General features: G+C 46.4%; 2 protein-coding genes across 3 annotated transcripts; one reads left to right on the top strand and one right to left on the bottom strand.

The window, feature by feature from the left end:
* Positions 1-582: 582 nt before the first annotated feature.
* Positions 583-22155, bottom strand: LOC135516211 (phosphatidylinositol 3-kinase catalytic subunit type 3). 2 transcript variants are annotated; one of them, XM_064940331.1, is made up of 26 exons: positions 21726-22155; positions 20534-20722; positions 19870-20013; positions 19510-19639; positions 19371-19397; positions 18387-18473; positions 16209-16307; positions 15922-15993; positions 15694-15798; positions 15511-15603; positions 14948-15133; positions 13350-13489; positions 13047-13125; positions 12893-12960; positions 12699-12804; positions 12435-12551; positions 12147-12278; positions 11758-11886; positions 11428-11497; positions 11274-11338; positions 10882-10966; positions 10680-10754; positions 10306-10474; positions 10088-10178; positions 9839-9964; positions 583-831 (listed from the first exon to the last, which is right to left on the bottom strand). In XM_064940331.1, the coding sequence occupies exons 1-26, from the start codon at positions 21788-21790 to the stop codon at positions 817-819; spliced, it is 2664 nt and encodes an 887-aa protein (XP_064796403.1). In that variant the 5' UTR covers positions 21791-22155; the 3' UTR covers positions 583-816. The 2 variants fall into 2 exon arrangements, with proteins under 2 accessions (XP_064796403.1, XP_064796404.1); XM_064940332.1 differs by lacking the exon at positions 19371-19397 and having other exon boundaries at positions 21726-22154.
* Positions 21084-25558, top strand: LOC135516212 (prostate-associated microseminoprotein-like). Its single transcript, XM_064940334.1, has 4 exons — positions 21084-21305; positions 23715-24127; positions 24440-24548; positions 24943-25558. The coding sequence occupies exons 2-4, from the start codon at positions 24004-24006 to the stop codon at positions 25115-25117; spliced, it is 408 nt and encodes a 135-aa protein (XP_064796406.1). The 5' UTR covers positions 21084-21305; positions 23715-24003; the 3' UTR covers positions 25118-25558.
* The last annotated feature ends 1467 nt before the right edge of the window (positions 25559-27025 follow it).

Raw genomic sequence — 27025 nt, 5'->3', positions numbered from 1 at the left:
GATGTCTAAAGAGTACAATAGTAGAGTCTATTCCCTTCAAACAAATAGTTGTTGCTCTTGGTCAGGGTGTCAGATCAAACATGACAGAACCACACAGGCATTACCACACAACCACCTGTCATCTCCAGCTCCAGCGTCTTCGACTGACCTAGTTTTAGAATGAAACCAACGTGTTCTAAACTAAATGGCCCTTGTATGGTGATGGAGTTTCAAAAGTAACCTTTTGGAAAGTCTTCTGTTGGAATACGTATTTTCGCCAGGAATACAAAAGCCAGAAACAGCATGTTGCCATTTATAACCATGATAAATGACATTCAGCTCTACATAAAGACCTGGTGATTCACCAATTTGTAAGTCGCTCTGGATAAGAGCGTCTGCTAAATGACTTAAATGTAAATGATATATCTCTCACACAGGATAAACTCACCCCCCCCCCCCCCACTGTGTTGCTGCTCAATGGACATAGCCGGCCATACATGTTAATCATGTACAATAACCATTGTCCCAACATATTATTTTGGGAATGTGATGTGTGTAAACGCACTAAAACAACTCCAACACACAGACAAGGCAACACCAGTGTTGCACTATATCAACATGGTTTTTATTTGGCCATTAGTTTTATATCTATATATAATATATACAAAATGAAAACATCAGTCATTGTTTTGTTTTTGCAGTAGAGGTTGGCCTCTTCAGCAGTGTCCTGGATGGAGCCTCTCAATCTCACAAGGGCGGGGGAGTGTCGGGACTGAGTGTTACTATGGATACAACCCCTCCTGTCTGTCTGTTCATCCATTGTTCAGATGGTCCTTCTCATCTGCGCCAGTACTGGAGGAGAGATGGGAGACACCACTGTTAGATGACCCTCACATCTACAACACACTCAGGCGGCACAATTATGGGCAAAAGACTTAAAATGCAGCGTTAAATCAAACACTGCTACCTACAATTAATCAGTAATCTCTTAACTCAGAACTAAAGTCTCGCGTAATTGGTCAGATGCTCGATTAAGAATTGGGTCCAGGCCTCCCGGGTGGCGCAGTGGTTAAGGGCGCTGTACTGCAGCGCCAGCTGTGCCACCAGAGACTCTGGGTTCGGGCCCTGTCAGTAACCGGCCGCGACCGGGAGGTCCGTGGAGCGACGCACAATCCCGGTAGGGATGTCCTTGACTCATCGCGCACCAGTGACTCCTGTGGCGGGCCGGGCGCAGTGCACGCTAATGTGCACGGTTTTTCCTCCGACACATTGGTGCGGCTGGCTTCCGGGTTAGATGCGTGCTGTGTTAAGAAGCAGTGCGGCTTGGTTTGGTTGTGTCCATTGGAGGACGCATTACTTTCAACCTTCCGTTTCTCCGAGCCCGTACGGGAGTTGTAGCGATGAGACGATAGTAGCTACTAACAATTGGAAATTGGGGAGAAAAAGGGGTAAAATTCTAAAGAAAAAAAGAATTGGGTCCATGTGTGAAAATGTCCCCTTGCGAAAATTGTGATTTGTCTGTAGATCTTTCATGATGTTTAACCTGTTTGTGATAGGGGGCAGCATTTTCACGCTTGGATGAAAAGCGTCCCCAGAGTAAACTGCCTGCTACTCAGTCCCATATGCATATTATTAGTAGATTTGGATAGAAAACACTGAAGTTTGATGTCCGAGTACAACAGATGAAAACCTGAGAAGAATCCAACCAGGAAGTGGGAAATCTGAGGTTTGTAGTTGTTCAACTCTTGGCCTATCGAATACCTACAAACCCCCGAGCTGACAAGGTACAAATCTGTCGTTCTGCCCCTGAACAGGCAGTTAACCCACTGTTCCTAGGCCGTCATTGAAAATAAGAATTTGTTCTTAACTGACTTGCCTAGTAAAATAAAGGTAAAAAAAAAAAGTGTCTATAGGGTCATATTGCACTTCTTAAGGCTTATTATTTTGGGAATGTGATGTGTGTAAACGCACTAAAACAACTCCAACACAGTCTAGATGTCAACAGTCTTTAGAATCTTGTTTGATGCTTCTACTGTGAAGGCGGGGGGAATGAGGGCTCTTTGGGTCAGTAGTCTGGCAGAGTGCCACAAGCTGGTCACGTTAGAGTCAGCTTGCATTTCTGAACACAAAAGGAATTCTCTGGTTGGAACATTATTGAAGATTTGTTAACATCCTAAAGATTGATTCGATACTTCATTTGACATGTTTCTACGGACTGTAACGGAACTTTTTGACTTTGTCTGCCCCTAGTGATCGAGCGTCGAGTTTGGATTGTGTACTGAACATGCAAACAAAAAGGAGGTATTTGGACATAAAGATTAACTTTATCAAACATTTTATTGTGGAACTGGGATTCCTGGGAGTGCATTCTGATGAAGATCAAAGGTAAGTGAATATTTATATATAATGCTATTTCTGACTTCCGTTGACTCCAACATGGCAAATTCCCTGTTTGGCTTGATTTTGTTGTCTGAGCGCCGTACTCAGATTATTGCATGGTTTGCTTTTTCCGTAAAGTTTTTTTGAAATCTGACACAGCGGTTGCATTAAGGAGAAGTATATCTTTAATTCTGTGAATAACACTTGTATCTTTAATCAATATTTATTATAAGTATTTCTGTAAATTGATGTGGCTCTCTGCAAAAATCACCGGATGTTTTGGAAGCAAAACATTACTGAACGTAACGCGCCAATGTAAACTGAGATTTTTGGATATAGATATGCACTTTTGGATATAGATATGCATCGAACAAAACATACATGTATTGTGTAACGTGAAGTCCTATGATTGTCATCTGACGAAGATCAAAGGTTAGTGATTAATTTAATCTATTTCTGCTTTTTGTGACTCCTCTCTTTGGCTGGAAAAATGGCTGTGTTTTTGTGACTAGGCTCTGACCTAACAATCATATGTTGTGCTTTCCCTGTAAAGCCTTTTTGAAATCGGACACGATGGGTAGATTAAGAAGAAGTTTCTTTCATTTGCTGTATTGCATTTGTTAATGTATGAAAGTTACATATTTCAAAAAAAAAAAATAGAATTTCGCGCACTGCCTTTTCAGCGGAATGTTGTCAGTCACACCCCCCGTTAAGAGACACACACACACAAACCCCTGCTGAGAGAGAGAGAGAGACGCACAAACTAAACCCCAGCTGAGAGTCACTAAACCCCAGCTGAGAGAGAGACAGAGACACACACACACACACACACTAAACCCCTGCTGAGAGAGAGAGACACACACTAAAACCCTGCTGAGAGACACACTAAACCCCTGCTGAGAGAGAGAGGGAGACACACAACACACTAAACCCCTGCTGAAAGAGATGCACACTAAACCCCTGCTGAGAGAGGGAGACACACACACTAAACCCCAGCTGAAAGAGACACACACACACACACACACACACACTAAACCCCTGCTGAAAAGACTGAGAGAGAAAGGGAGAGACGCACACACACACACACACACACACACACACTAAACCCCTGCACACACTAAACCCCAGCTGAGAGAGAGGGAGAGACACACACACACTAAACCCCAGCTGAGAGAGAAAGGGAGACACACACACACTAAACCCCAGCTGAGAGAAAGGGAGAGACACACACTAAACCCCTGCCAAAAGAGAAAGGAGAGAGAGACACACACACACTAAACCCCAGCTGCTGAGAGAAAGGAGCACACACACACACAAAACCCCAGCTGAGAGAAAGGGAGAGACACACACACACACACTAAACCCCTGCTGAGAGAGAGACACACACACACACAAACTACTACTAAACCCCAGCTGAGAGAGAGAGAGACACACACACAAACCCCACTAAACCCCAGCCCACACACACTAAACCCCAGCTGAAAGAGAAACACACACACACACACACTAAACCCCAGCTGAGAGAGAAAGGAGAGACACACACACACAAACCCCAGCTGAGAGAGAAAGGGAGAGACACACACACACACACCCCACTGACACACACTAAACCCCAGCTGAAAGAAAGAGACACACACACACTAAACCCCTGCTGAGAGAGAAAGGGAGAGACACACACACACACACAAACCCCAGCTGAGAGAAAGACACACACACACACTAAACCCCTCCCCAGCTGAAAGAGACGAAAGGAGAGACACACTAAACCCCAGCTGAAAGAGAAAGGAAGAGACACACACACACACACTGAGCTGAGAGAGAAAGGGAGAGACACACACACACTAAACCCCAGCTGAAAGAAAGGGAGAGACACACACACACAAACCCCAGCTGAAAGAGAAAGGGAGACACACACACAAAAACCCCAGCTGAAAGAGAAAGGAGAGACAGAGAGAAACACACACACACACTAAACCCCAGCTGAGAGAGAAAGGAGAGACACACACACTAAACCCCAGCTGAAAGGGAGAGAGAAAGGAAAGGAGAGACACACACACTAAACCCCAGCTGAAAGAGAAAGGCTGAGAGACACACACACACACACACTAAACCCCACACACACACTAAACCCCAGCTGAAAGAGAAAAGGGAGAGACACACACACTAAACCCCAGCTGAAAGGAGAGACACACACACACACACACACACTAAATTCCCCAGCTGACAGCTGAGACACACACACACTAAACCCCAGCTGAGAGAGAAGGGAGAGAGAGACACACACACACCCCAGCTAAACACCACTAAACCCCAGCTGAAAGAGAAAGGGAGACACACACACACACACACACACACACTAAACCCCAGCTGAGACACACACAAACCCCAGCTGAGAGAGAAAGGAGAGACACACACACACACTGAGAGAGAAAGGAGAGAGACACACACATCACACACACACACTAAACCCCAGCTGAGAGAGAAAGGGAGAGACACACACACACTAAACCCCAGCTGAGAGAGAAAGGGAGAGACACACACACACACACAAACCCCAGCTGAGAGAGAAAGGGAGAGACACACACTAAACCCCAGCTGAGAGAGAAAGGAGAGAGACACACACACACACACACACTAAACCCCAGCTGAGAGAGAAAGGGAGAGACACACACAAACCCCAGCTGAGAGAGAAAGGGAGAGACACACACACACTAAACCCCAGCTGAGAGAGAAAGGGAGAGACACACACACACACACACACTAAACCCCGGCTGAGAGAGAAAGGGAGAGACACACACACACTAAACCCCAGCTGAGAGAGAAAGGGAGACACACACACACACACACTAAACCCCAGCTGAGAGAGAAAGGGAGACACACACACACACACTAAACCCCAGCTGAGAGAGAAAGGGAGAGACACACACACACTAAACCCACAGCTGAGAGAGAAAGGGAGAGACACACACACACACTAAACCCCAAACCCCAGCTGAGAGAGAAAGGGAGAGACACACACTAAACCCCAGCTGAGAGAGAAAGGAGAGAGACACACAACACACACACACTAAACCCCAGCTGAGAGAGAAAGGGAGAGACACACACACACAAACCCCAGCTGAGAGAAAGGAGAGACAAACCCCAGCTGAGAGAGAAAGGAGAGAGACACACACACACTAAACCCCAGCTGAGAGAGAAAGGGAGAGACACACACACACAAACCCCAGCTGACACACACAACACCACAAACCCCAGCTGAGCTGAGAGAGAAAGGAGAGACACACACACACACACTAAACCCCAGCTGAGAGAGAAAGGGAGAGACACACAGCTGAGAGAGAAAGGAAGAGACACACACACACTAAACCCCAGCTGAGAGAGAAAGGAAGAGACACACACACACACACAAAACCCCAGCTGAGAGAGAAAGGAGAGAAAGACACACACACACACACAAACCCCAGCTGAGAGAGAAAGGAGAGACACACACACTAAACCCCAGCTGAGAGAGAAAGGGAAGAGACACACACACTAAACCCCAGCTGAGACACACACACTAAACTAAACCCAGCTGAGAGAGAAAGGAGAGACACACACACAGCTGAGAGAGAAAGGGAGAGACACACACAAAAACCCCAGCTGAGAGAAAGGAAAGGAGAGACACACACACACACACACACTAAACCCCAGCTGAGAGAGAAAGGAGAGAGAAAGGGAGAGACACACACACACACAAACCCCAGCTAAACCCCAGCTGAGAGAGAAAGGGAGAGACACACACACACACACTAAACCCCAGCTGAGAGAGAAAGGGAGAGACACACACACACACAGAGAGAAAGGGAGAGACACACACACACACTAAACCCCAGCTGAGAGAGAAAGGGAGACACACACACACACACTAAACCCCAGCTGAGAGAGAAAGGGAGACACACACACACACAAACACACACTAAACCCCAGCTGAGAGAGAAAGGGAGACACACACACACAAACCCCAGCTGAGAGAGAAAGGAGAGACACACACACAAAACCCCAGCTGAGAGAGAAAGGGAGAGACACACACACACAAACCCCAGCTGAGAGAGAAAGGAGACACACACAAACACAGAGAGAAAGGGAAGACACACACACACACACACTAAACCCCAGCTGAGAGAAAGGGAGAGACACACACACACACACACTGCTGAGAGAGAAAGGGAGAGACACACACACACAAACCCCAGCTGAGAGAGAAAGGGAGAGACACACACACACTAAACCCCAGCTGAGAGAGAAAGGGAGAGACACACACAAAACCCCAGCTGAAAGAAAGGAGAGACACACACACACACACTAAACCCCAGCTGAGAGAGAAAGGGACACACACACACTAAACCCCTGAGCTGAACCCCAGAGAGAAAGGGAGAGACACACACACACACAAACCCCAGCTGAGAGAGAAAGGAGAGACACACACACACACACACAAACCCCAGCTGACACACACTAAACCCCAGCTGAAACCCCAGCTGAGAGAGAAAGGGAGAGACACACACACACTACACTGAAACCCCAGCTGAGAGAGAAAGGGAGAGACACACACACAAACCCCAGCTGAGAGAGAAAGGGAGACACACACAAACCCCAGCTGAGAGAGAAAGGGAGACACACACACACACTACCCCACTGAGAGAGAAAGGGAGAGACACACACACACACACAAACCCCAGCTGAGAGAGAAAGGGAGAGACACACACACACACACACTAAACCCACACACACAAAACCCCAGCTGAGAGAGGGAGAGACACACACACAAACCCCAGCTGAGAGAGAAAGGAGAGACACACACACACTAAACCCCAGCTGAGAGAGAACACACACACACACACACTAAACCCCAGCTGAGAGAGAAAGGGAGACACACACACACACACACTAAAAACCCCAGCTGAGAGAGAAAGGGAGAGACACACACACACCCCAGCTGAGAGACCCAGCTGAGAGAGAAAGGGAGAGACACACACACACACACTAAACCCCAGCTGAGAGAGAAAGGGAGAGACACACACACTAAACCCCAGCTGAGAGAGAAAGGGAGAGACACACACACACTAAACCCCAGCTGAGAGAGAAAGGGAGAGACACACACACTAAACCCCAGCTGAGAGAGAAAGGGAGAGACACACACACACACTAAACCTCAGCTGAGAGAGAAAGGGAGAGACCCCCCAGCTGAGAGAGAAAGGGAGAGACACACACACACTAAACCCCAGCTGAGAGAGAAAGGGAGAGACACACACACACACACTAAACCCCAAACCCCACACACACTAAAACCCCAGCTGAGAGAGAAAGGGAGAGACACACACACACACACTAAACCCCAGCTGAGAGAGAAAGGAGAGACACACACACACACTAAACCCCAGCTGAGAGAGAAAGGAGAGAGACACACACACACTAAACCCCAGCTGAGAGAGAAAGGGAGAGACACACACACACACACACACACACAGCTGAGAGAGAAAGGGAGAGACACACACAAACCCCAGCTGAGAGAGAAAGGGAGCTGAGACACACACACACACAAACCCCAAACCCCAGCCCCAGCTGAGAGAGAAAGGGAGAGACACACACACACACACACACAAACCCCAGCTGAGAGAGAAAGGGAGAGACACACACACACACACACTAAACCCCAGCTGAGAGAGAAAGGGAGAGACACACACACACAGCTGAGAGAGAAAGGAGAGACACACACAAAACCCCAGCTGAGAGAGAAAGGGAGAGACACACACACACACTAAACCCAGCTGAGAGAGAAAGGGAGAGACACACACACACACAAACCCCAGCTAAACCCCAGCTGAGAGAGAAAGGGAGAGACACACACACACACACACAAACCCCAGCTGAGAGAGAAAGGGAGAGACACACACACTAAACCCCAGCTGAGAGAAAGGAAGACACACACACACTAAACCCCAGCTGAGAGGAGAGACACACACACACACACTAAACCCCAGCTGAGAGAGAAAGGAGAGACACACACACACACACACACACACACTAAACCCCAGCTGAGAGAGAAAGGGAGACACACACTAAACCCCAGCTGAGAGAGGGAAACACACACACACACTAAACCCCAGCTGAGACAGAAAGGGAGACACACACACACACACTAAACCCCAGCTGAGAGAGAAAGGGAGAGACACACACACACACTAAAACCCCAGCTGAGAGAGAAAGGGAGAGACACACACACTAAACCCCAGCTGAGAGAGAAAGGGAGAGAAAGGGAGAGACACACACACTAAACCCCAGCTGAGAGAGAAAGGGAGAGACACACACACACACTAAACCCCAGCTGAGAGAGGGAAAGGAGAGACACACACACTAAATCCCACTGAGAGAGAAAGGAGACACACACACACACTAAACCCCAGCTGAGAGAGAAAGGGAGAGACACACACACACTAAACCCCAGCTGAGAGAGAAAGGGAGAGACACACACACACTAAACCCCAGAGAGAGAAAGGGAGAGACACACACACTAAACCCCACTGAGAGAGAAAGGGAGAGACCCAGCTGAGAGAGAAAGGGAGAGACACACACACACACACACACACACACACACACACTAAACCCCGGCTGAGAGAGAAAGGGAGAGACACACACACTAAACCTCAGCTGAGAGAGAAAGGGAGAGGCACACACACACTAAACCCCAGCTGAGAGAGAAAGGGAGAGACACACACTACACTAAACCTCAGCTGAGAGAGAAAGGGAGAGGCACACACACACTAAACCCCAGCTGAGAGAGAAAGGGAGAGACACACACACTAAACCCCAGCTGAGAGAGAAAGGGAGAGACACACACAGAGAGAAAGGGAGAGACACACACACACACACTAAACCCCAGCTGAGAGAGAAAGGGAAAGGCTGAGAGAGAGAAAGGACACACACACAAAAACCCCCCCAGCTGAGAGAGAAAGGCTGAGAGAGAAAGGAGAGACACACACACACACTAAACCCCAGCTAAACCCCACTAAACCCCAGCTGAGAGAGAAAGGGAGAGACACACACAACACCCACCACACACACACTAAACCCCAGCTGAGAGAGAAAGGGAGAGACACACACACACACACACTAAACTCCCCAGCTGAGAGAGAAAGGGAGACACACACACACACACACACTAAACCCCACACACACACTGCTGAGAGAGAAAGGGAGAGACACACACACTAAAACCCTGCTGAGAGAGAAAGGGAGACACACACTAAACCCCTGCTGAGAGAGTCACTAAACCCCTGCTGAGACACACACACACACTAAACTCTTGCTGAGAGAGAGGGAGAGACACACACTAAACCCCTGCTGAGAGAGAGAGAGACACTAAACCCCTGCTGAGAGAGAGACACACACAAAACCCCTGCTGAGAGACACACACATACTAAACCCCTGCTGAGACACACACCTGGGCAAACTTGTGTATCTGCTCCACCACAGCAGCAAACAGAGCTCCCACACTCTCGTCAATCAGACTCTGCATGTAATGCACCGCCTCCTCGTCCGACAGGTCCAATCGGAACTTGTCCTGCACCTGGGAGGGGGAGGAGACAGAATATTCAGTGAACGTCCCATTCAAAATGGGACTCTTACAATTCACATAACCATTCGCTAAACAACATAGGGAAGTGAAATACACACACACACACACACACACCTTCTTAACAGTCTTGTCAGGCTCCAGGGCAATGTCGGGAATGTTGGCATCCACCATGAGAGAGAACAGATTTAGGATGAGGTTAGAGTACCTGAAGAGACAGGGATGAGAAAGAAAGAGAAATTAAAAAAAGGTTCATCACAGCTGATAAAAATGACCAATTAGTGGCAGAAGATCAGAATTGAGATGCCTGTGTAAACGCAGCGTGTGTGTCCGACCTCCTGAGGTGTAGGAAGGCAGTGTAACACTGTTTCCTGAACTCCTGGTACTGTTCACTCTGCATGCCGCCCATCCCCTCCACCATCTCCTTACTCAGCTTCATAGGAGGAGGCAGGGGCTTGGGGTCACGACCCAGGATGTAGCCAAAGTCTATGTGGAACAACTTTCCTGAAAAATGGAAGATGGAAAGGTATTCAATGAAATGTATTCATGAAGCCCTTTTTACAACAGCAGTTGTCACAAAGTGTCATCAGTCACACAGAATAGAGTGGAGCAGCATTTGAAGGAAAGGACTAATGGATCAGACAACGAATGGTAGAAATCCAACCATGGGGTGTTGGAGGTACATGACACATAATTCCTATAGACTCACCAGTCTTTGTGAGGAGCAGGTTGTCCAAGTGCCTGTCTCCTACACCCAGGATGTATGTGATGACACAGTAACCAGCTGGAACAAGAAAGAGTAGAGGAAAGACAACAACAAAAAAAGATGTCATCCCAAAACACACTTTAAATGAGCTCACACCAAGGCCAGGGATTGGTCGGTGGGAGGGTGTTATTGGTAGTAGACTCACCACAGCTCTTCACGTAGGTGTCCATCACCTCAGGGCTGATGCCATAGGGCCCCTTTTCACTGGGGGCGTGTTTTCTGAAGAAACTCTGGAGAGACACAGGAAGAGAGAGAGGAGTCTTACACAAATCAAATGGCATTTGTAATGTGCCAAATACAACAGGTTTACCATGAAATGCTTACTTACAAGCCATCAATGCAGTTAAGAAAAATAAGAGTTAAAAAAACTTTATTTAGTAAATATTTTCTTAAGTATAATAATAACACAATCGCTTACAACAAATTAGGCCAGAGAAGACATCACAAGACGTGTCTGCACAGAGCAAAGATGCTCGACAAACACCTTACATAGCAAATAATGTTAAGTCTCTTAGCCATGGATACAGTCAATTCTACCTGGATGTTTCCTTCAGTGGCCAGGACCTCAGCCACAGGCACTGACTGAACAAACTGCATGAACCCTGGAGGAAGGACAACACACAGGTCAGAGGTCACTTCCCACATGTCCTGACCCAGTATTCTAATCGATAGCTACATCGGTGGTGCTCACCATGCTTGGTGCTTGTAGCCAGGACTTTGTAGGGTGTCAACTTCAGGTCCAGGTTCTCTTTCCTGAGCAACTGAGAGAGAATTTACATAATTCACACGACACCGACTCTTAACCTTCTCTAGAACCTTCTAGGCGAGGCTGAAATATAAACAACAGCCTGTGTCGTTTACATTTCAGTCATTTAGCAGATGCTTTTATCCAAAGCGGCTTACAGAAAGTTTGTAGTAAGGTAATATGATAATAATATGCTTGTTTCAGACCATGTCCATAATAATAAATACAGTACTTTGTTTCTACGGTAATGACATGGCAATAATGCTAGTTTCTGACCTTGTCCATGAGAGAGATGATCTGTAGAATGAGCTGGTCTTGTCTCAGGTCGTCTCCGTGTTTGAAGATGACCGGGTACATCGCCCCGTCCTCCGCCTTGAAGATCAGCTTGGCTGGCATCAGGGCGCTCTATAATACACGCACAGACAAACAGCGGTGAGATAAGGACACGTAGAAAAAAAAAGGCACATTCGCAGACGAACATACAAAAACAACTGCTACATAGCACAACCAAAGAAGAGGGAGAGAAAGGGAGGATGAAGGAGGAGGAAGAAGAAGATGAAAATAAGGAGGGATACGTTCGAGAGGGAGAGGAGAAGGAATGGAAGGAGGAGAGGAAGGATAGCGTTGAGACGGAAGAATTAGCCAGCGATGGAGAGATGGTGCACCTTGAATAGCGTGGCGGTGTCTGGTACGATGCCTCGGATTCTGACCGAGGGTTCCAGAGGTAGCGGGATGGGGTCAATCTCACACAGGTTCACCTTCTCATTGTCCGCCAGCAGAGCCTGCAGTCGCTCCGTCTGAAACACGGGGGGGGGGGGGGCGCCAGTGTCAACCAGCAATCGTAAACACCAGTCGCAGGGAAGACCTGGGTCATGTTCATTGGGAACCACAACGGAAGAAAGCGGACTGACAGAGGGAGGAGTGTAAAGTGTGCATCATTGGTCTTCTCGTACCTTCTTCTTGCGGTTGCCGCTCTCTCTCTGCACGGCCTTCATCAGCTGCACCAGTCTGTCCACAAACGTCTGTTGGGATGCCAGGAGAGACCGCATCACCCTCACACTCTTATCACCCTAGAGAGCGAGAGTACAGAGAAGTAAGATCATGAAAGAGGGGGAAATTCACCGCCGTATCATTCACTGCACAAGCAAATTCATAGTCCTGAAAATGTAAATTAACGGAAGGATGAAGTAAGATATGAGGCGCGTTGAAAGTCTAACCTTGAGCAGCGCTTGGCTAAACCTCCCAATGACGTTGAGATACATCTTGTGGGTTTTTAGGTCTCTCTGCTGGGTGTCCTGGTCCTCACACTCCACTATTACATACCTGAGGGAGCACACACAGATTTAGTACACACACGTGTCTTATATATGCACGCATACACACACACACACACACACTAATTGATCCTCACCAGTAGAGGTAGTTGGCCAGTGTTGAGTTCTTACAGGCACGGGAAATGAGAAAGGAACACAGGTCCTGCTGTAGAAACACAGAACCAACATTACTACCTCTCTCGTCAGACAAATAAACGTCTGTCCTTTCCCCTTCTCCTGTACATTTTTTACCTCGGGATTCTCACTGTCCGCCCCTTCCTTTCCATTCGGGACAGGTGAGGGCACTGCTGGAGCAGTCAAGATCTGGGAACTGGAGACATACAGACAGTTCATGTTGCACTGTTAGAACACAGTTAAATAGCACAGCAGACAACCAACACCAGACATATCTAGGGGCCAGGAGTTTTCTCCCCTGTCCAACACTGGCTAACGACCTGACCAGAATAAACTCAGGGTCCGAGGCTATGAACTAGTGCCAGAGTTGTCCCTGATTCGATCACAACTTTCAACCCTCCACCTTGACCCCCCTCTAACCTGTCTAGGTCCCCCAGGGTGGAGCTCTCTGCCAGGCCCTGGCTGTCCCGCTTGCCTCCTGGCTCCAGCCCACACTGGATGTCGTTGAAGTTCTCATATTTTAGAGCCTGGACCAGCTGGAGAAGGTACATCAGCAGGTCCTGGAGCACAGGGAGAGCGATACGTAGGTGTGTGTGTGTGTGTGTGTGTGTGTGAGAATGTAGTACATGTACACACACACAAACATTCAAAAGTCACATAGAAATGTCCTTGTTTTTGAAAGAAAAGCAAATTTTTATGTCCATTAAAATAACATCAAATTGATCAGACATTGTTAATGTTGTAAATGAGTTTTGTAGCTGGAAACAGCTGATTTTCAATGGAATATCTACATAGGCCTGTTATCAGCAACCATCACTCCTGTGTTCCAATGGCACATTGTGTTAGCTAATCCAAGTTTATCATTTTATGTTAGCACAGCTGAAAACTGTTATTCTGATTAAAGAAGCAATAAAACTGGCCTTCTTTAGACTAGTTGAGTATCTGGAACATCAGCATTTGTGGATTCGATTACAGGCTCATAATTACCAGAAACAAATAACTTTCTTCTGAAACTTGTCAGTCTATTCTTGTTCTGAGAAATGACGGCTATTCCATGCGAGAAATTGCCAAGAAACTGAAGATCTTGTACAACGCTGTGTACTACTCCCTTCACAGAACAGCGCAAAGTGGCTCTAACCAGAATAGAAAGAGGAGTGGGAGGCCCCGGTGCACAATTGAGCAAGAGGACAAGTACATTAGAGTGTCGAGTTTGAGAAACAGACGCCTCACAAGTCCTCAAATGGCAGCTTCATTAAATAGTACCCGCAAAACACCAGTCTCAACGTCAACGGTGAAGAGGTGACTCCGGGATGCTTGCTTTCTCGGCAGAGTTGCAAAGAAAAAGCCATATCTCAGACTGGCCAATAAAAATAAAATATTAAGATGGGCAAAAGAACACAGACACTGGACAGAGGAACTCTGCCTTAATTTCTCAGAACGAGAATAGACTGACGAGTTTCAGAAGAAAGTTTGTTTCTGGCCATTTTGAGCCTGTAATTGAACCCACAAATGCTGATGCTCCAGATACTCAACTAGTCTAAAGAAGGCCAGTTTTTATTAATTCTTTAATCCAAACAACCGTTTTCAGCTGTGCTTACATAATTGCAAAAGGATTTTCTAATGATCAATTAGCCTTTTAAAATTATAAACTTGGATTAGCTAACACAACGTGCTATTGGAACACAGGAGTGATGGTTGCTTATAATAGGCCTCTGTACACTATGGAGATATTCCATTAAAAAAAGAAGCCATTTCCAGCTACAATAGTCATTCACAACATTAACAATGTCTACACTGTTTTTCTGATCAATTTGATGTTATTTTAAATGGACAAAAAAAAAGTTGCTTTTCTTTAATAATAAGGACATTTCTAAGTGACCCCAAACTTTTGAACGGTAGTGTACATGGCTTTGCTGTGTCGCTCTGCTGTGTCACTCCCCCTCCCCCCACTCACACACACACACACACACACAAACAACCCAACACACACTCTCTCTTCACCGCCCCCTGCAACCTACCTCGTCGTCGGCCTGCTGCAGCCTGGTCACAGCGTAGCGTCGTACGGTGGGGTTGGTGAACTGGGAGGAGAGCAGCTCTAGGGAGTCCTCAACATCCATGGGCCTCCACTTCCCCAGCAGCTCCAGGGCCTGCTTAGCCTCCCCGGGCAGCGCCCAGTTCACACACTTTAGGAACTTAGTCAGTGCCTGGAGGGGAGAGGGAAAAGGGGCTCTTAGGTAATTAGCTTAGACAAGTGTGTCAACACTCATGGAGTGTATTTGAGTGTTGTTGTGGTGAACATAGGGCTCTGGGTTTTTCCTGACCCTGTGACTTAACCAAGAGAAACTCAGGGCCCCAGTTATACTGGGACAATGCTAATCTAGGATTCTTCCCTGGTCAGGTAATGAGATCAGGAACTCGATGGGCCCTAGATGCTGTCCAACTTTGTTTCCATTTTGTATGGAAATGTATTCTGCTATAAACATGCACATACTGTGTTGTGTGTCTACATACTTCAAATCACAAATAAAATGGACTAAAAAGGACAACCATAAAAGGACTTCAAACTTAGCAGGACACACACCTTCTCCTGAGTGGTGAGGTAGTAACGGAACTTCCACACCAGGTCCTGTTCCTCTGAGCTCAGTTGCTTGGTCGGAGGGTAATTCACTATGACCTGTAGAGAGAGACATACACACAAGATTGCGCCTACTGCTAGAATCACACACAGACACACATACAGTTGTGGTTGACTAATGGTACTAACGTTGAGCTGATCTCGTGTGGCAGCGTTAGGCTTCAGGTCGTGGTCCGACGGGCCACTCCTAAGGCTACGGGCCAATTTATGGTGCTTGCTCTCCACAAGGTTCTCCTATGGCAGGGGCAGAGGGACATTATAAATGATTAATACATTAAACTCAATACATGTATGGCAATATTGATATGTTGAAAATTAAACAAATCTCCATTCTAACCCTGTGTGTGTGTCTCTTACCATGCACATCTGAGGGTCAGGGACTTTAACGATGTCAGCGCTGGTGAGCACCGGTGAGGCGTCATCTCCATCCTGGAGTGGGAGGAGTTAGTCAATCAGCCAGCCAATCAGCTACCACATCACCACGGCAATCAACCAATCAATCCCTTTCAGAATTATGACAACAGCTCAAATGTCACAACCATGTATGTGTGTGTGTGTGTGTGTGTGTGTGTGTGTGTGTGTGTGTGTGTGTGTGTGTGTGTGTGTGTGTGTGTGTGTGTGTGTGTGTATACATATATACCTACCTTCTCATAATAGACAATACTGTACTCAGGCTTTTCTCCAGTTTTGACACGAGGAAACTCCACCATAAGATACATGAAGTTGGAGCTACGCTTCTCACTCTGTGGGAACACAAACATAAGAGGCTGGCTGACTGACTCTCGATTTTTTTTTTAAAGAGGTCTCGGCAGAAATGAGCGATGGCCTTTACATATAAAGTACGTCATGTTATGTGTCACACATATAACGCATCTGTGATGAGGCTGTTCAAATCAAACTTTATTTGTCACACGCGCCGAATACAACAAGTGTAGACCTTACCGTGAACTGCTTACTTACAGGCCCTTAACCAACAGTGCAGTTCAAGAAGAGTTAAGAAAATATTTACCAAATAAACTAAAGTAAAAAATAATCATAAAAAGTAACACAAGAATAAAGAGACTATATACAGGGGGTACAGGTTAGTTGAGGTAATTTGTACATGTAGATAGGGGTGAAGTGACTATGCATAAATAATAAACAGCGAGTAGCAGCAGTGTACCAAAGGGAGGGGGTCAATGTAAATAGTCCGTGGGAGGACAATTTTATTAATTGTTCAGCACTCTTATGGCTTGGGGGTAGAAGCTTTTGAGCCGCCTTTTGGTCCTAGGCTTGGCGCTCTGGTACCGCTAGCCGTGCGGTAGCAGAGAAAACAGTCTATGACTTGGGTGACTGGAGTCTCTGACAATTTTATGGGCTTTCCCTGACACCGCCTATTATATAGGTCCTGGATGGAAGGCAGCTTGGCCCCAGTGATGTACTGGGCCGTATGCACTACCCTCTGTAGCACCTGACGGTCAGATGCCGAGCAGTTGCCATATCGGACGGTGATGCAACCGCTCAGGATGCTCTCGATGGTGCAGCTGTAGAACCTTTTGAGGATCTGGGGACCCATGACAAATCCTTTCAGTCTCCTGAGGGGGAAAAGGTTTTGTCGTGCCCTCTTCACGACTGTCTTGGTATGTTTGGACCATGATAGTTCGGGGCTCCACTACAGCCCTGTTGATGCTAATGGGGGCCTGTTAGGCCCGCCTTTTCCTGTAGTCCACGATCAGATCCTTTATTTTGCTCACATTGCGGCAGAGGTTGTTGACCTTGCACCACACTGCCAGTTCTCTGACCTCCTCCCTATAGGCCGTCTCATCGTTGTCGGTGATCAAGCCTACCACCCGTTGTGTCATCAGCAAATTTAATGATGGTGTTGGAGTCGTATTTGGCACGCAGTCGTGGTTAAACAGTGAGTACAGGAGGGGACGCACCCCTGAGGAGCCCCAGTGTTAAGGATCAGCGTGGCAGACATGTTGTTGCCTACTCTTACCACCTGGGGGTGGCCAGTCAGGAATTCCAGGATCCAGTTGCAGAGGGAGGTGTTTAGTCCCAGAGTCCTTAGCTTAGTGATGAGCTTTGTGGGCACTATGGTGTTGAACGCAGAGCTGTAGTCAATGAACAGCATTCTCACATAGGTGCTATGGGGCGGGAATCATTTAGGCAGGTTACCTTCTCTGCTTTGGACACAGGGACTACAGTGGTCTGCTTGAAACATGTAGGTATTACAGACTCGGTCAGGGAGAGGTTGAAAATGTCAGCGAAGCCACTTGACAGTTGGTCCACGCATGCTTTGAGTACACCTCCTGGTAATCGGTCTGGCCCAGCGGCTTTGTGAATGTTGACCTGTTTAAAGGTTTTGTTCACATCGGCTACCGAGAGCGTTATTACAGTCATCCAGAACAGCTGGTGCTCTCGTGCATGCTTCAGTGTTGCTTGCCTAGAAGAGAGCATAAAAGGCATTTAGCTCGTCTGGTAGGCTTGCGTCACTGGGCAGCTCGTGTCTGGGTTTCCCTTTGTAATAGTTTTCAAGCCCTGCCACATCCAACGAGCGTCAGAGCCGGTGTAGTAAGATTTAATCTTAATCCTGTCCTGACGCTTTGCTTGTTTGATGGTTCGTCTGAGGGCATAGCGGGATTTCTTATAAGCGTCCGGATTTGTCTCCCGCTCCTTGAAAGCGGCAGCTCTAGCCTTTAGCTCGATACGGATGTTGCCTGTAATCCATGGCCTCCGGTTGGGATACGTGCGTACGTTCAGGAGATTGTGAGTGTGTATGGTTTACAGTATAAGGCATCAATGATTTTTAAAAACTGACCCCAGATCCTCTACTAACTCACCTCGTTGATCATCTCTATCTCTCTGAAGGTCAGGCGGTCCAACCAGTCGACCTTCACCATGTGACCCTGCCGGTGGGCCTTGGTCAGCTAGAAGGAGAGAAAGAAAGAGGGAAGGGAGGGAAAGAAAGAGGAGAAGAGATTGAGAGGTTAGGAATAAAGGATACAATCGAGGTGGAGCAGAGATTTGCAGAAAGCTAGCTCGGCCAATCAGAGCGCAGCTTGGTGCCAGTGGCCAATCCAGTGCAACGGAAGCACTGAACACACACTCAGCAGCCAATCCGCTCAGTCAGTGTGGGTGACAGGGGCACACAAGCACAACATTCGCTATAGCTATTAGAGCTCACTCTGAACTTGGTACAGACAGTTTCCAGTACTTACAGCCGGTTGACAAACCCATGGGGCACCATTAATCCCTTTTATTTTGACTTCAGCTTGATAAAATGGTCAGTGGGTCTAATTCTTAGTAAATTACTGCAAAATCAAAACCAACACACCAAAGGCTAATGACACATTAGTGCAAGATTTAAATCGGGGTTTCCAGAACTCGGTCCTTCAGGACCCCAAGGGGTGCATGTTTTGGTTTTTGCCCTAGCACTACACAGCTGATTCAAATAATCCACAAATCATCAAGCTTTGATAATTTGAACAAGCTGTGTAGTGTTACGGCAAAATCCAAAGCATGCACCTCTTGGGCTCCAGAGCACCGAGTTTAGGAATCCCTGATTTTAATTATATGCATTATACAAAGGTGGTGCTTCTTAGTTGTTTCTCTGGTAAAATGGCAGGGGTGTTTGATGCACCATATTCCTAACAAACATTAACAAGCCACACACACACACAAATTCAGCAAGATTTAGCTATAGGGCCTAATATGTGCACCAACAAAGAAATAGACACAAACACACACAGGCCTACACACACAGGCCTACATACACATCCAGCATTCCGACCCCCTCTCCCCTCCTTCCAACCCCTAGTACTCACATCACTGAGAAACTCCAGGTCAGGGGCCTGGAATAGACAGTGATTTAGACGAGTCCTTTCACAGGAGAACATCACACACTCTCTCCGCCGTCAAACACACAAACAAACCCTCCAGGGGGACCCCTGACCCTGTGCTTACCTTGGCCAGTCGCCCCATCTGGTCCTCTGCCAGACTGCTGCTGGTCCTCCCTGGGGTGCTGGTGGGCTCCCCTCCGTCCCCCTCCACCCCCGGCCACACCTTCAGGTCGTGCATGCCCTGCCGGAACATCCTGAGAGAGAGGAAGGGGAGATGGAGAGGGGACGGGAGATGGCATCAGTCAATGTTCTGGTTGGCTTTCGGAGTTGTCCCCCACCCCAATAATAGCCACATACTTCTTCCATATACAGTCAGCTAGGGTTGGGGTCAATTCAGAAAGTATACTGAAATTCCAATTCCCTTCCATAGTACAGTAATATACAGTATATGGACATATATTTGCTGAGATGGACTTGGACTCACCCATATTTGCCGAAGAGGGTGACGGTGGTTCCCCCCACAGGGGTGGCTCGGCCCGGTCCGTACACATCCCACACAGTAAGGGCCACCTGGGCACTCTGGGGCAGGTCAGGGTACTTCACTGGCAGCTTCAGCCACTCATTCCAGCTGGGGAAGGGGAAAGAGGAAGGGAGAGAGAGAGAGGTGATAGGGAGGAGACAGAGAGACAGACAGAGACAGAGAGAGACAGAGAGACTGTTAATTTTTATTGTTTATTTCACTTTATATATTATCTACCTCACTTGCTTTGGCAATGTTAACACGTTTCCTATGCCAATAAAGCCCTTGAATTGAATTGAGAGACAGACAGAGACCGACAGACAGAGACAGACAGAGAGACACAGAGAGAGACAGAGAGAGACAGAGAGAGACAGAGAGAGAGAGACAGACAGAGAGAGTGAGAGAAAGTTTACAGAACAGTTCACAAGGACGATTATATTTTGTATTAATTATCGTGAAATGAGTCTACAATGTGGGATAAAGAGCAACCAGGTCAAAGTGTTGATTACGGTTGCTCTCAAATGGCACCCTATTCCCTACATAGTGCACCAACCTGGCCAAAAGTAGTGCACTATGTAGGGAATTGGTTGCCATTTGGGATTTGGGACACAGCCTGGGTGTCACTCACTTCCAGCGTGTACTGAAGGCCTTGTAGGAGGTGCGCACGGGCAGCGCCAGGGGCTTGCCCTCTGCAAACACCTGACAGGTAACATAGAGGTCTGAGCAGTTCTCCTGGTAGAGGCCAGAGAACCGCAACATTGGATCCTGCAGCAGGGCCTTGTAACTCTTCTGCTCCCGCTTACCCTCCAAACTGCCTCTGTAAGGGGGGTACAGGGGGGAGATCATGAGAGACAGACAGAGGGAAGTAGTTTGATACCACCACCATCACGTGTCATCCTTCCCTTTCAGAATCAGTATTCTTACCCACTCTGCTCAGCCAAAGTTCTAAAATCTAGACAAAAGTTGTAGATCAACACTCTGGAGGTCCACAGATCTATGAACACCTGCAAGTGTGTTCACATTTGGCTAAATTAGTTGTATTGCCACCAGGCTAAATGACAGGGCATATCCCGGAACATATCTTTGTACATTCTGCGGTGTTGAGACAACGTTAACAGTCCCCTGACAAGTTGTGACAAAACGCATCACCCTATTATTCCAGTGTGTAACGGCCTAACCGGAAGCACTGCACTGTTTGTTGAGCATTATGAACGTTATTTACGGGCCACCACAGCGGAGCCGAGCTCGTTAAGTGACGTCACGAGAGGTAGATGAGCCGTTGGAATGTGCATGATGTCAAGAAAATGCGGATTTTTCCGTGTTCCCAAATAAGAGCCCTCACTGGGCACGTTATGGAGCCGTGATACCGGTTGAGTCATGGTGTTGCCATGCTCGCTAAGGTAAATAGAAGACAAACAACTAACGTCAGCTAGCAATGTAATGAGATACTTTTGGGACAAGTGTTGCAATCATTTTTCACGCATGTAAAGTGGTATTAGACAACAGAGACTCGAGGTGCATTGTAATTGATGTCAACATGCTATCATTTAACAGTACGTAGTTATGGACTTAAGTCGGCTAGCTAGGTCACCAAGGTATAATAAGACCTAGGTAGGCAGCTATAGCTACACTGACTGATATTGTTTATTGTTGACATCAATCAATCACATGTATTTATAAAGCCCTTTTTACAGCAGATGTCAACGTTCTTCTGAGACCCAGCCTAAAACATAGAAGAGCATTTAAGGATCGAGCGAGATAGTTAACTTGCTACTTGTAGATTATGGCCCATAAGTAGCCCACGGTAACAAAATACTTACATTTTCAGTTGAACATTAATGTCCAAGTCACAACTGTAGACATAGTTAAACTTGTCTGTGTCCATCTTATTTAACACATACAAGTAAAAAGCTAGCGAACGTTACTCATAAATTCGCAGAAGCAAATAGGGTTGTAGCTAGCAAGCCTTTCCTGGCCGTGGGCTAGCTTGGAAGGCCTGAGTGCAAAAATCCCCTTGGTAGCGCACAAACAATAGTTTCTGCAGTTGTCTTGAAAAAAATACTGAGATACAGTCCGTTTACAGACCATCAGTCCGATCGAAATGTGAACTTGTATCGCCTCGATTCACAATAATGACATTATAGCGACACATTTATTTTCGGACTTGATTATGTTTTTTTTGTGTGATCACAACAGTCTGCTGCTGATATCAGGAAAACTTAATCAATCTCTAAGTCACTGTCAATGAGCGAGTGTGTTGCCAATCGTTGTTTTCAGATGTTGATTTAGCTGGTCTGATAGTGGTCACTTACTTCCTGGATGGGAACATTGGGGGCGGGGTTTACCGTGTAATCTTAAAGGGATAGTCAACAGAAGTACATTTTTTATCTTATTTTACCTTCATTTAACTAGGCAAGACAGTTAAGAACAAATTCTTATTTTCAATGACGGCCTAGGATGTATGGGATTTGAGTTCCATTATAGATTTGCAACACATTTATGTGCAAATTAAATGTCTTACTTTGAATTGTGTATACGCTAAACCTCTTCGTTGTCTTTGGGTTGGAGCACATGCCATCATAGGCACTACTAGCACAGTGCTTAAATTGAACTGCATCCCTTGCTCTCTACATCTCCATGGGGCAGTCTTGTGGGGTTATTGTCTTGTATTGGGGTGATGGCAGCAGGTTTAAGAGCGTTGTGCCAGTAATCAAAAGATCTCTGGTTCAAATCCCTGAGCCGACAAGGTGAAAAATCTGTTGAGCAAGGCACCTAACCCTAATTGCTCCTGTAAGTTACTCTGCATAAGAGAGTCTGCTAACCCTGTCAAACCTTCAAAAAGGAGGGTTTGTTTGGGACATGTGATTTGGCTGGGTAGAGTTGTTCTATCCGAGGTAGCAAGTTAACGCTCCCTGAGCCAGAACAAAACATTAGCTCATCTCCTTCCACTTTTGCTGTCAATCTGCAGACAGACAGAGTTCATGGGGAAAAACCTGTGACGAAGGAATTTGTCTCACACCCATTAGTGTCTTCATGGACGAGCAGTTCATTGGTGGCATGAGAGTGAGAGAATCTCCATCCTTTTCCATTTGACATTCCATAGACCAGGCTGTCGCCCTAAAATCATGACACATTTCATCCTAAATTGAAGAGCGGGTGTATAAAAGCATACACATGCATACCTGCCACCTGCCTGCAGCAGCCATAGCAGCAGCCAGTATAAAAGTAAAAAAGTCTTATCCTGTCCTTTATGAGTTTCCTGCTCCCAAACATCCTGCGTCTCTGCTCCTCTGGGGAGGGGGCGACTGACTAACCGCTGCTGGACAGGGCCCGCATGAGGTCACAGATTGGAGACATGGCTGCACGCCATGACATCATACATAAGAGCTCATCCAAATGAGGTAGACTGGGGTCAGTGGAGGCAGTAGGTCGCTGACTTCATCTGCAGTATTATGCATCTGTGTTTGCATGTAAGAGCGTCTTAGTAACCACATAGTAACACATCTGGTAGTGAAAGGTAACGCAGCTAGTCACTCACTGGTACTTTCCTCCTCAGCTGGAATCCTTAGTAAGGTAGTAATGAAGATATTTAACTTCAATCCCAATAGGGAAATCGTATGTGGATGAACACAGATTTGAATCAATGGAGTTAAATCATGTTAGCCATTTATTCCTCTCTCTATTACTGGTTATCCACAGGCCTCCCCTTCTGCTCTCCTTTCTACCTCTCTCTCACTTCCCTCCTTCCTCTCACCTCTCTCTTAGCCTCCAAGTCTTAGTCATTTAAGGATGTGTTTCTATCATTATAGAGGTCATACCCACTGGAGCGAAGAGGTGCTGATCTCCAGATTGCCAAGGCGATGCCAAGACACAGACTTTTTCCCCTTGCCCCCCCCCCCCCCCCCGCCAAACCCAACCCTGTGACACCCCACATGCCCCACACCCCTGCCTCGACCCTGGTCGGTCCTTGTGATGGAGCTAACTAACCCCACCTCCACCCTGTACGCTGCGGTCGTAAAGATGTTGGGGTATAAATTGAGGTGGAAGAGAGGAATCAGAAAACTCTGAGAACTAGATCTAGAACTACAAAACGAAAACATGAAGAACATGGTGACGATGGACTCCATTGTTGGGAGAAACTGGCCACTGACCTTCCTGGCTGGGACACTGCTCTGGACCACCTGCCTTGCGGCTCCTATGCAGTGCCACTTCAACTCCAAAGGTAAGCAAAGCCATGCTCTAGGATAGGGTGTTTAGCGTTAATCTGAAGGCATTGGGCCTGTTGAATGGATTTTAAGTTCAGAGTAGATTTTTATTACCCTGTGATTCAGGGTATCATTCAGGTTTGCTCTTCTTGAATGAAAGTCCATCGTCAACACGTCCAAGCCCGGGAAGACTGCTTTTGGTACTAAATTACTTTTGTTTATGTTAAGGTTGTGATTTATAAATTGAAGTTGAAGTTTTGTGGATAAATGAGGCTTGGTTTATGTATGATTGGGGTAACACCTTTGGTGGGGGTCTCTTTCTACCCTAGCGCTGTGTGTGTACGAGGGGAGACACTTCTCTCTGGGGGAGTCCTGGATGGAGGACGGCTGTCTGCAGTGTACCTGTCTGCATCCTGTCGGCGTCGGCTGCTGCGAGACGTGAGTACACTACGCACCTGTGATCAATGTGCCTTTCTGGGTCGTTGTATTTAGATTTGCAGAGGTGGGAATAGGAACCTGATTGCCATGGTTGGGAGAAGCTTGCAATGTAATACAGCCATGAAAATTGTATCCAGGCGCAGAGGTCCTTGAAAGGGAATTTTTATTTTTATTCTCTAAAGATCTGATAATTATGGTTTTTGATTTGAAAATAAATGCAAGGAATATATTCCCCCAGCCTCTGAAATGCTTAGAGTTGTATTACATTATCTATATTATCTATATTGTCATCATCATGCTTTCAGAGAAAGCATATATGTAAAGTAAGCCATTGAAAACGTTTAGACTACCAGTTCAACAACCCTTCTCTCTCTCTCTCTCTCTCTCTGGACAGGGTGCATCACCCGGTGGACTTCCCAGGGTGGTGCGAGGTTCGGGTGGACACTCTGACCTGTAAGATGACCCTCGTTCAGAGCACTGACCCCCGCCTGCCCTGCAGCCCCGGGTATGGACACAGCCTAGACCCCAGCCACGGCTCACAGGAACACTACTTGAAGCTAACAGAGTAGACAGGGACGGAATCACAGTCGGACAGTGGAGGCTGGTGGAGGGAGAAATCGAAGAACGGGCTCATTTAATTCCAGCCATTACAAGGAGCCTGTTCTCCGATTTAAAGTGGCACCAGCCTCCACTGAAGTCGGATGATCAACCTCCCTCCACCCGCCTGTCGGTGTATTACAAACGCTCCATTCTCACGTGTTGCAGACCCGTAATTTGTTAACATTTAAACCTCATGAATATTACAATATATTGTACCATAAGCAGAAAAGTATACTCCGTTGGAATGCAGAGGGGATCCCACATAATGTAATCCCACATTTATGGCACCCTGTAACGCTCTACTGTAAATATCAACTCTTATAGTAATATATCTAACAATTATTGTCGTATTTGTTCTGTATTGCAGTTATATTCAGTTATCCTCTAAATAAAATTCTCATTCAGTGAAACTTTTGTTGATTTGCGTGTTAAAAGCAGTCTCTTTACGGCAAACACACGTTTTAATTCATGATTCACATCGTTGAACAGTCTTTCGTTCACAATGGAAAAAATACAACTGTTGTAGAGCACGAAGCTCTTGAATATGAAATACAAAAAATGGAGTGGCGAATCAATGGACTGTATTTTGGGGGGTTTTGAATGAAGGGATATAAAAAAAGAGAAATGTAAATGACCCCACAGACAGACAGTAGCATTTTATATTGGTCGTCAATCATCATCTTTAAGCTATTTATATATAAAAAGAAAGTGAGGGCAAACCCCAAAACATAGGACATACTGCAAAATATGTTAAAACACCAATAAATTGATGCCTGCTTTACATCGCCATTCATGCAAATATAGCCCTCCACTCCTCACGCTCAAATGTTGTTGCTGTTGGTCCCTGTGAATTGGGAGACGTAGGACGTCAGGGCGGGATTGGTTCCATGGGCTCTCGGAACGTGACAAACTCAAAGTGCAGACGCCATCGCAGGGTCACTGTGTACAAGTTGAACATGTTATAGTTAGTTTAGGTTGTTAGGCTGTACAGGCAGAAGGACTCAGAGAATTGAGGAGCTACTCCTATGGACGGATTCCCATACAGATTTAACCTAGTCTTTATTGAAAGTCCTTCTTAGACCAAGACTAGGCTTAATCTGTGTCTGGGAAACCATCTTCTTGTGATGGCACTGTGACATGAGCAGCATCTTCAGTCATCTGTAACAACAATGGTTCTTCTAGTCAAGTGCTCAAACCCTCTCTGCTAAGCCAGATAATAAACAAAAAGCAGACAGAGAGACGAGAGTGGAGGGCTGTGTCCCAAATGGCATCCTATTCCCTATACAGTGCCGTGAAGAAGTATATGCCCCTTTCTGATTTTCTCTATTTTTGCGTATTTTTACGACACTGAATGTTTGTATATCTTCAACCAAAACCTAATATTAGATAAAATGAATCTGAGTGAACAAATCACAACATTTTGATAATTATTTCATTTACTTTATAAAACAAAGTTATGCAACACCCAATACCCCTGTGTGAAAAAGTAATTGTCCCCTTAAACAACAATTGATTAGTGGAGGGCAGCGCACAATTGGCCCAACGTTGTTCGGGTTAGGGGAGGGATTTACAAGTAGGCCGTAATTGTAAATAAGAATTTGTTCTTAACTGACTTGCCTAGTTAAATAAAAGGTTAAAAAAATGTAGAAATATTAAATTACACAATAACTGGTTGAGCCGCCTTCAGCTGCAATGACTGCAACCAAACACTTCCTGTAGTTGTTTATCAGACTCTCACATCACTGTGGAAGAATTTTGTCCCACTCTTCAATGCAGAACTGCTTTAACTCAGCAACATGAGGGTTTTCAAGCATGAACTGCTAATTTCAGGTGCTGCCACAACATCTCAATCAAGTTTATGTTTGGACTTTGAGTAG

Source organism: Oncorhynchus masou, chromosome 27 (assembly GCF_036934945.1).
Source record: "Oncorhynchus masou masou isolate Uvic2021 chromosome 27, UVic_Omas_1.1, whole genome shotgun sequence".
Lineage (NCBI taxonomy): Eukaryota > Metazoa > Chordata > Actinopteri > Salmoniformes > Salmonidae > Oncorhynchus > Oncorhynchus masou.
The sequence above is the reverse complement of the archived record's forward strand: the minus strand, read 5'-3'. Positions and strand labels throughout refer to the sequence as shown.

What these genes read in the sequence shown, in the direction of transcription:
- LOC135516211 (XM_064940331.1), bottom strand. Translation starts at nt 21,790, where the DNA reads ATGGACACAGACAAGTTTAACTATGTCTACAGTTGTGACTTGGACATT. An exon ending in AGATGGGGCGACTGGCCAAG is followed by an intron (nt 19,398 to 19,509) that starts GTAAGCACAGGG and finishes TGTCTATTCCAG; the next exon opens with GCCCCTGACCTGGAGTTTCT. An exon ending in ACCCTGGGGGACCTAGACAG is followed by an intron (nt 13,126 to 13,349) that starts GTTAGAGGGGGG and finishes GTATGTCTCCAG; the next exon opens with TTCCCAGATCTTGACTGCTC.
- LOC135516212 (XM_064940334.1), top strand. Translation starts at nt 24,004, where the DNA reads ATGAAGAACATGGTGACGATGGACTCCATTGTTGGGAGAAACTGGCCA. An exon ending in GTGCCACTTCAACTCCAAAG is followed by an intron (nt 24,128 to 24,439) that starts GTAAGCAAAGCC and finishes TTTCTACCCTAG; the next exon opens with CGCTGTGTGTGTACGAGGGG. An exon ending in GGCGTCGGCTGCTGCGAGAC is followed by an intron (nt 24,549 to 24,942) that starts GTGAGTACACTA and finishes CTCTCTGGACAG; the next exon opens with GGTGCATCACCCGGTGGACT.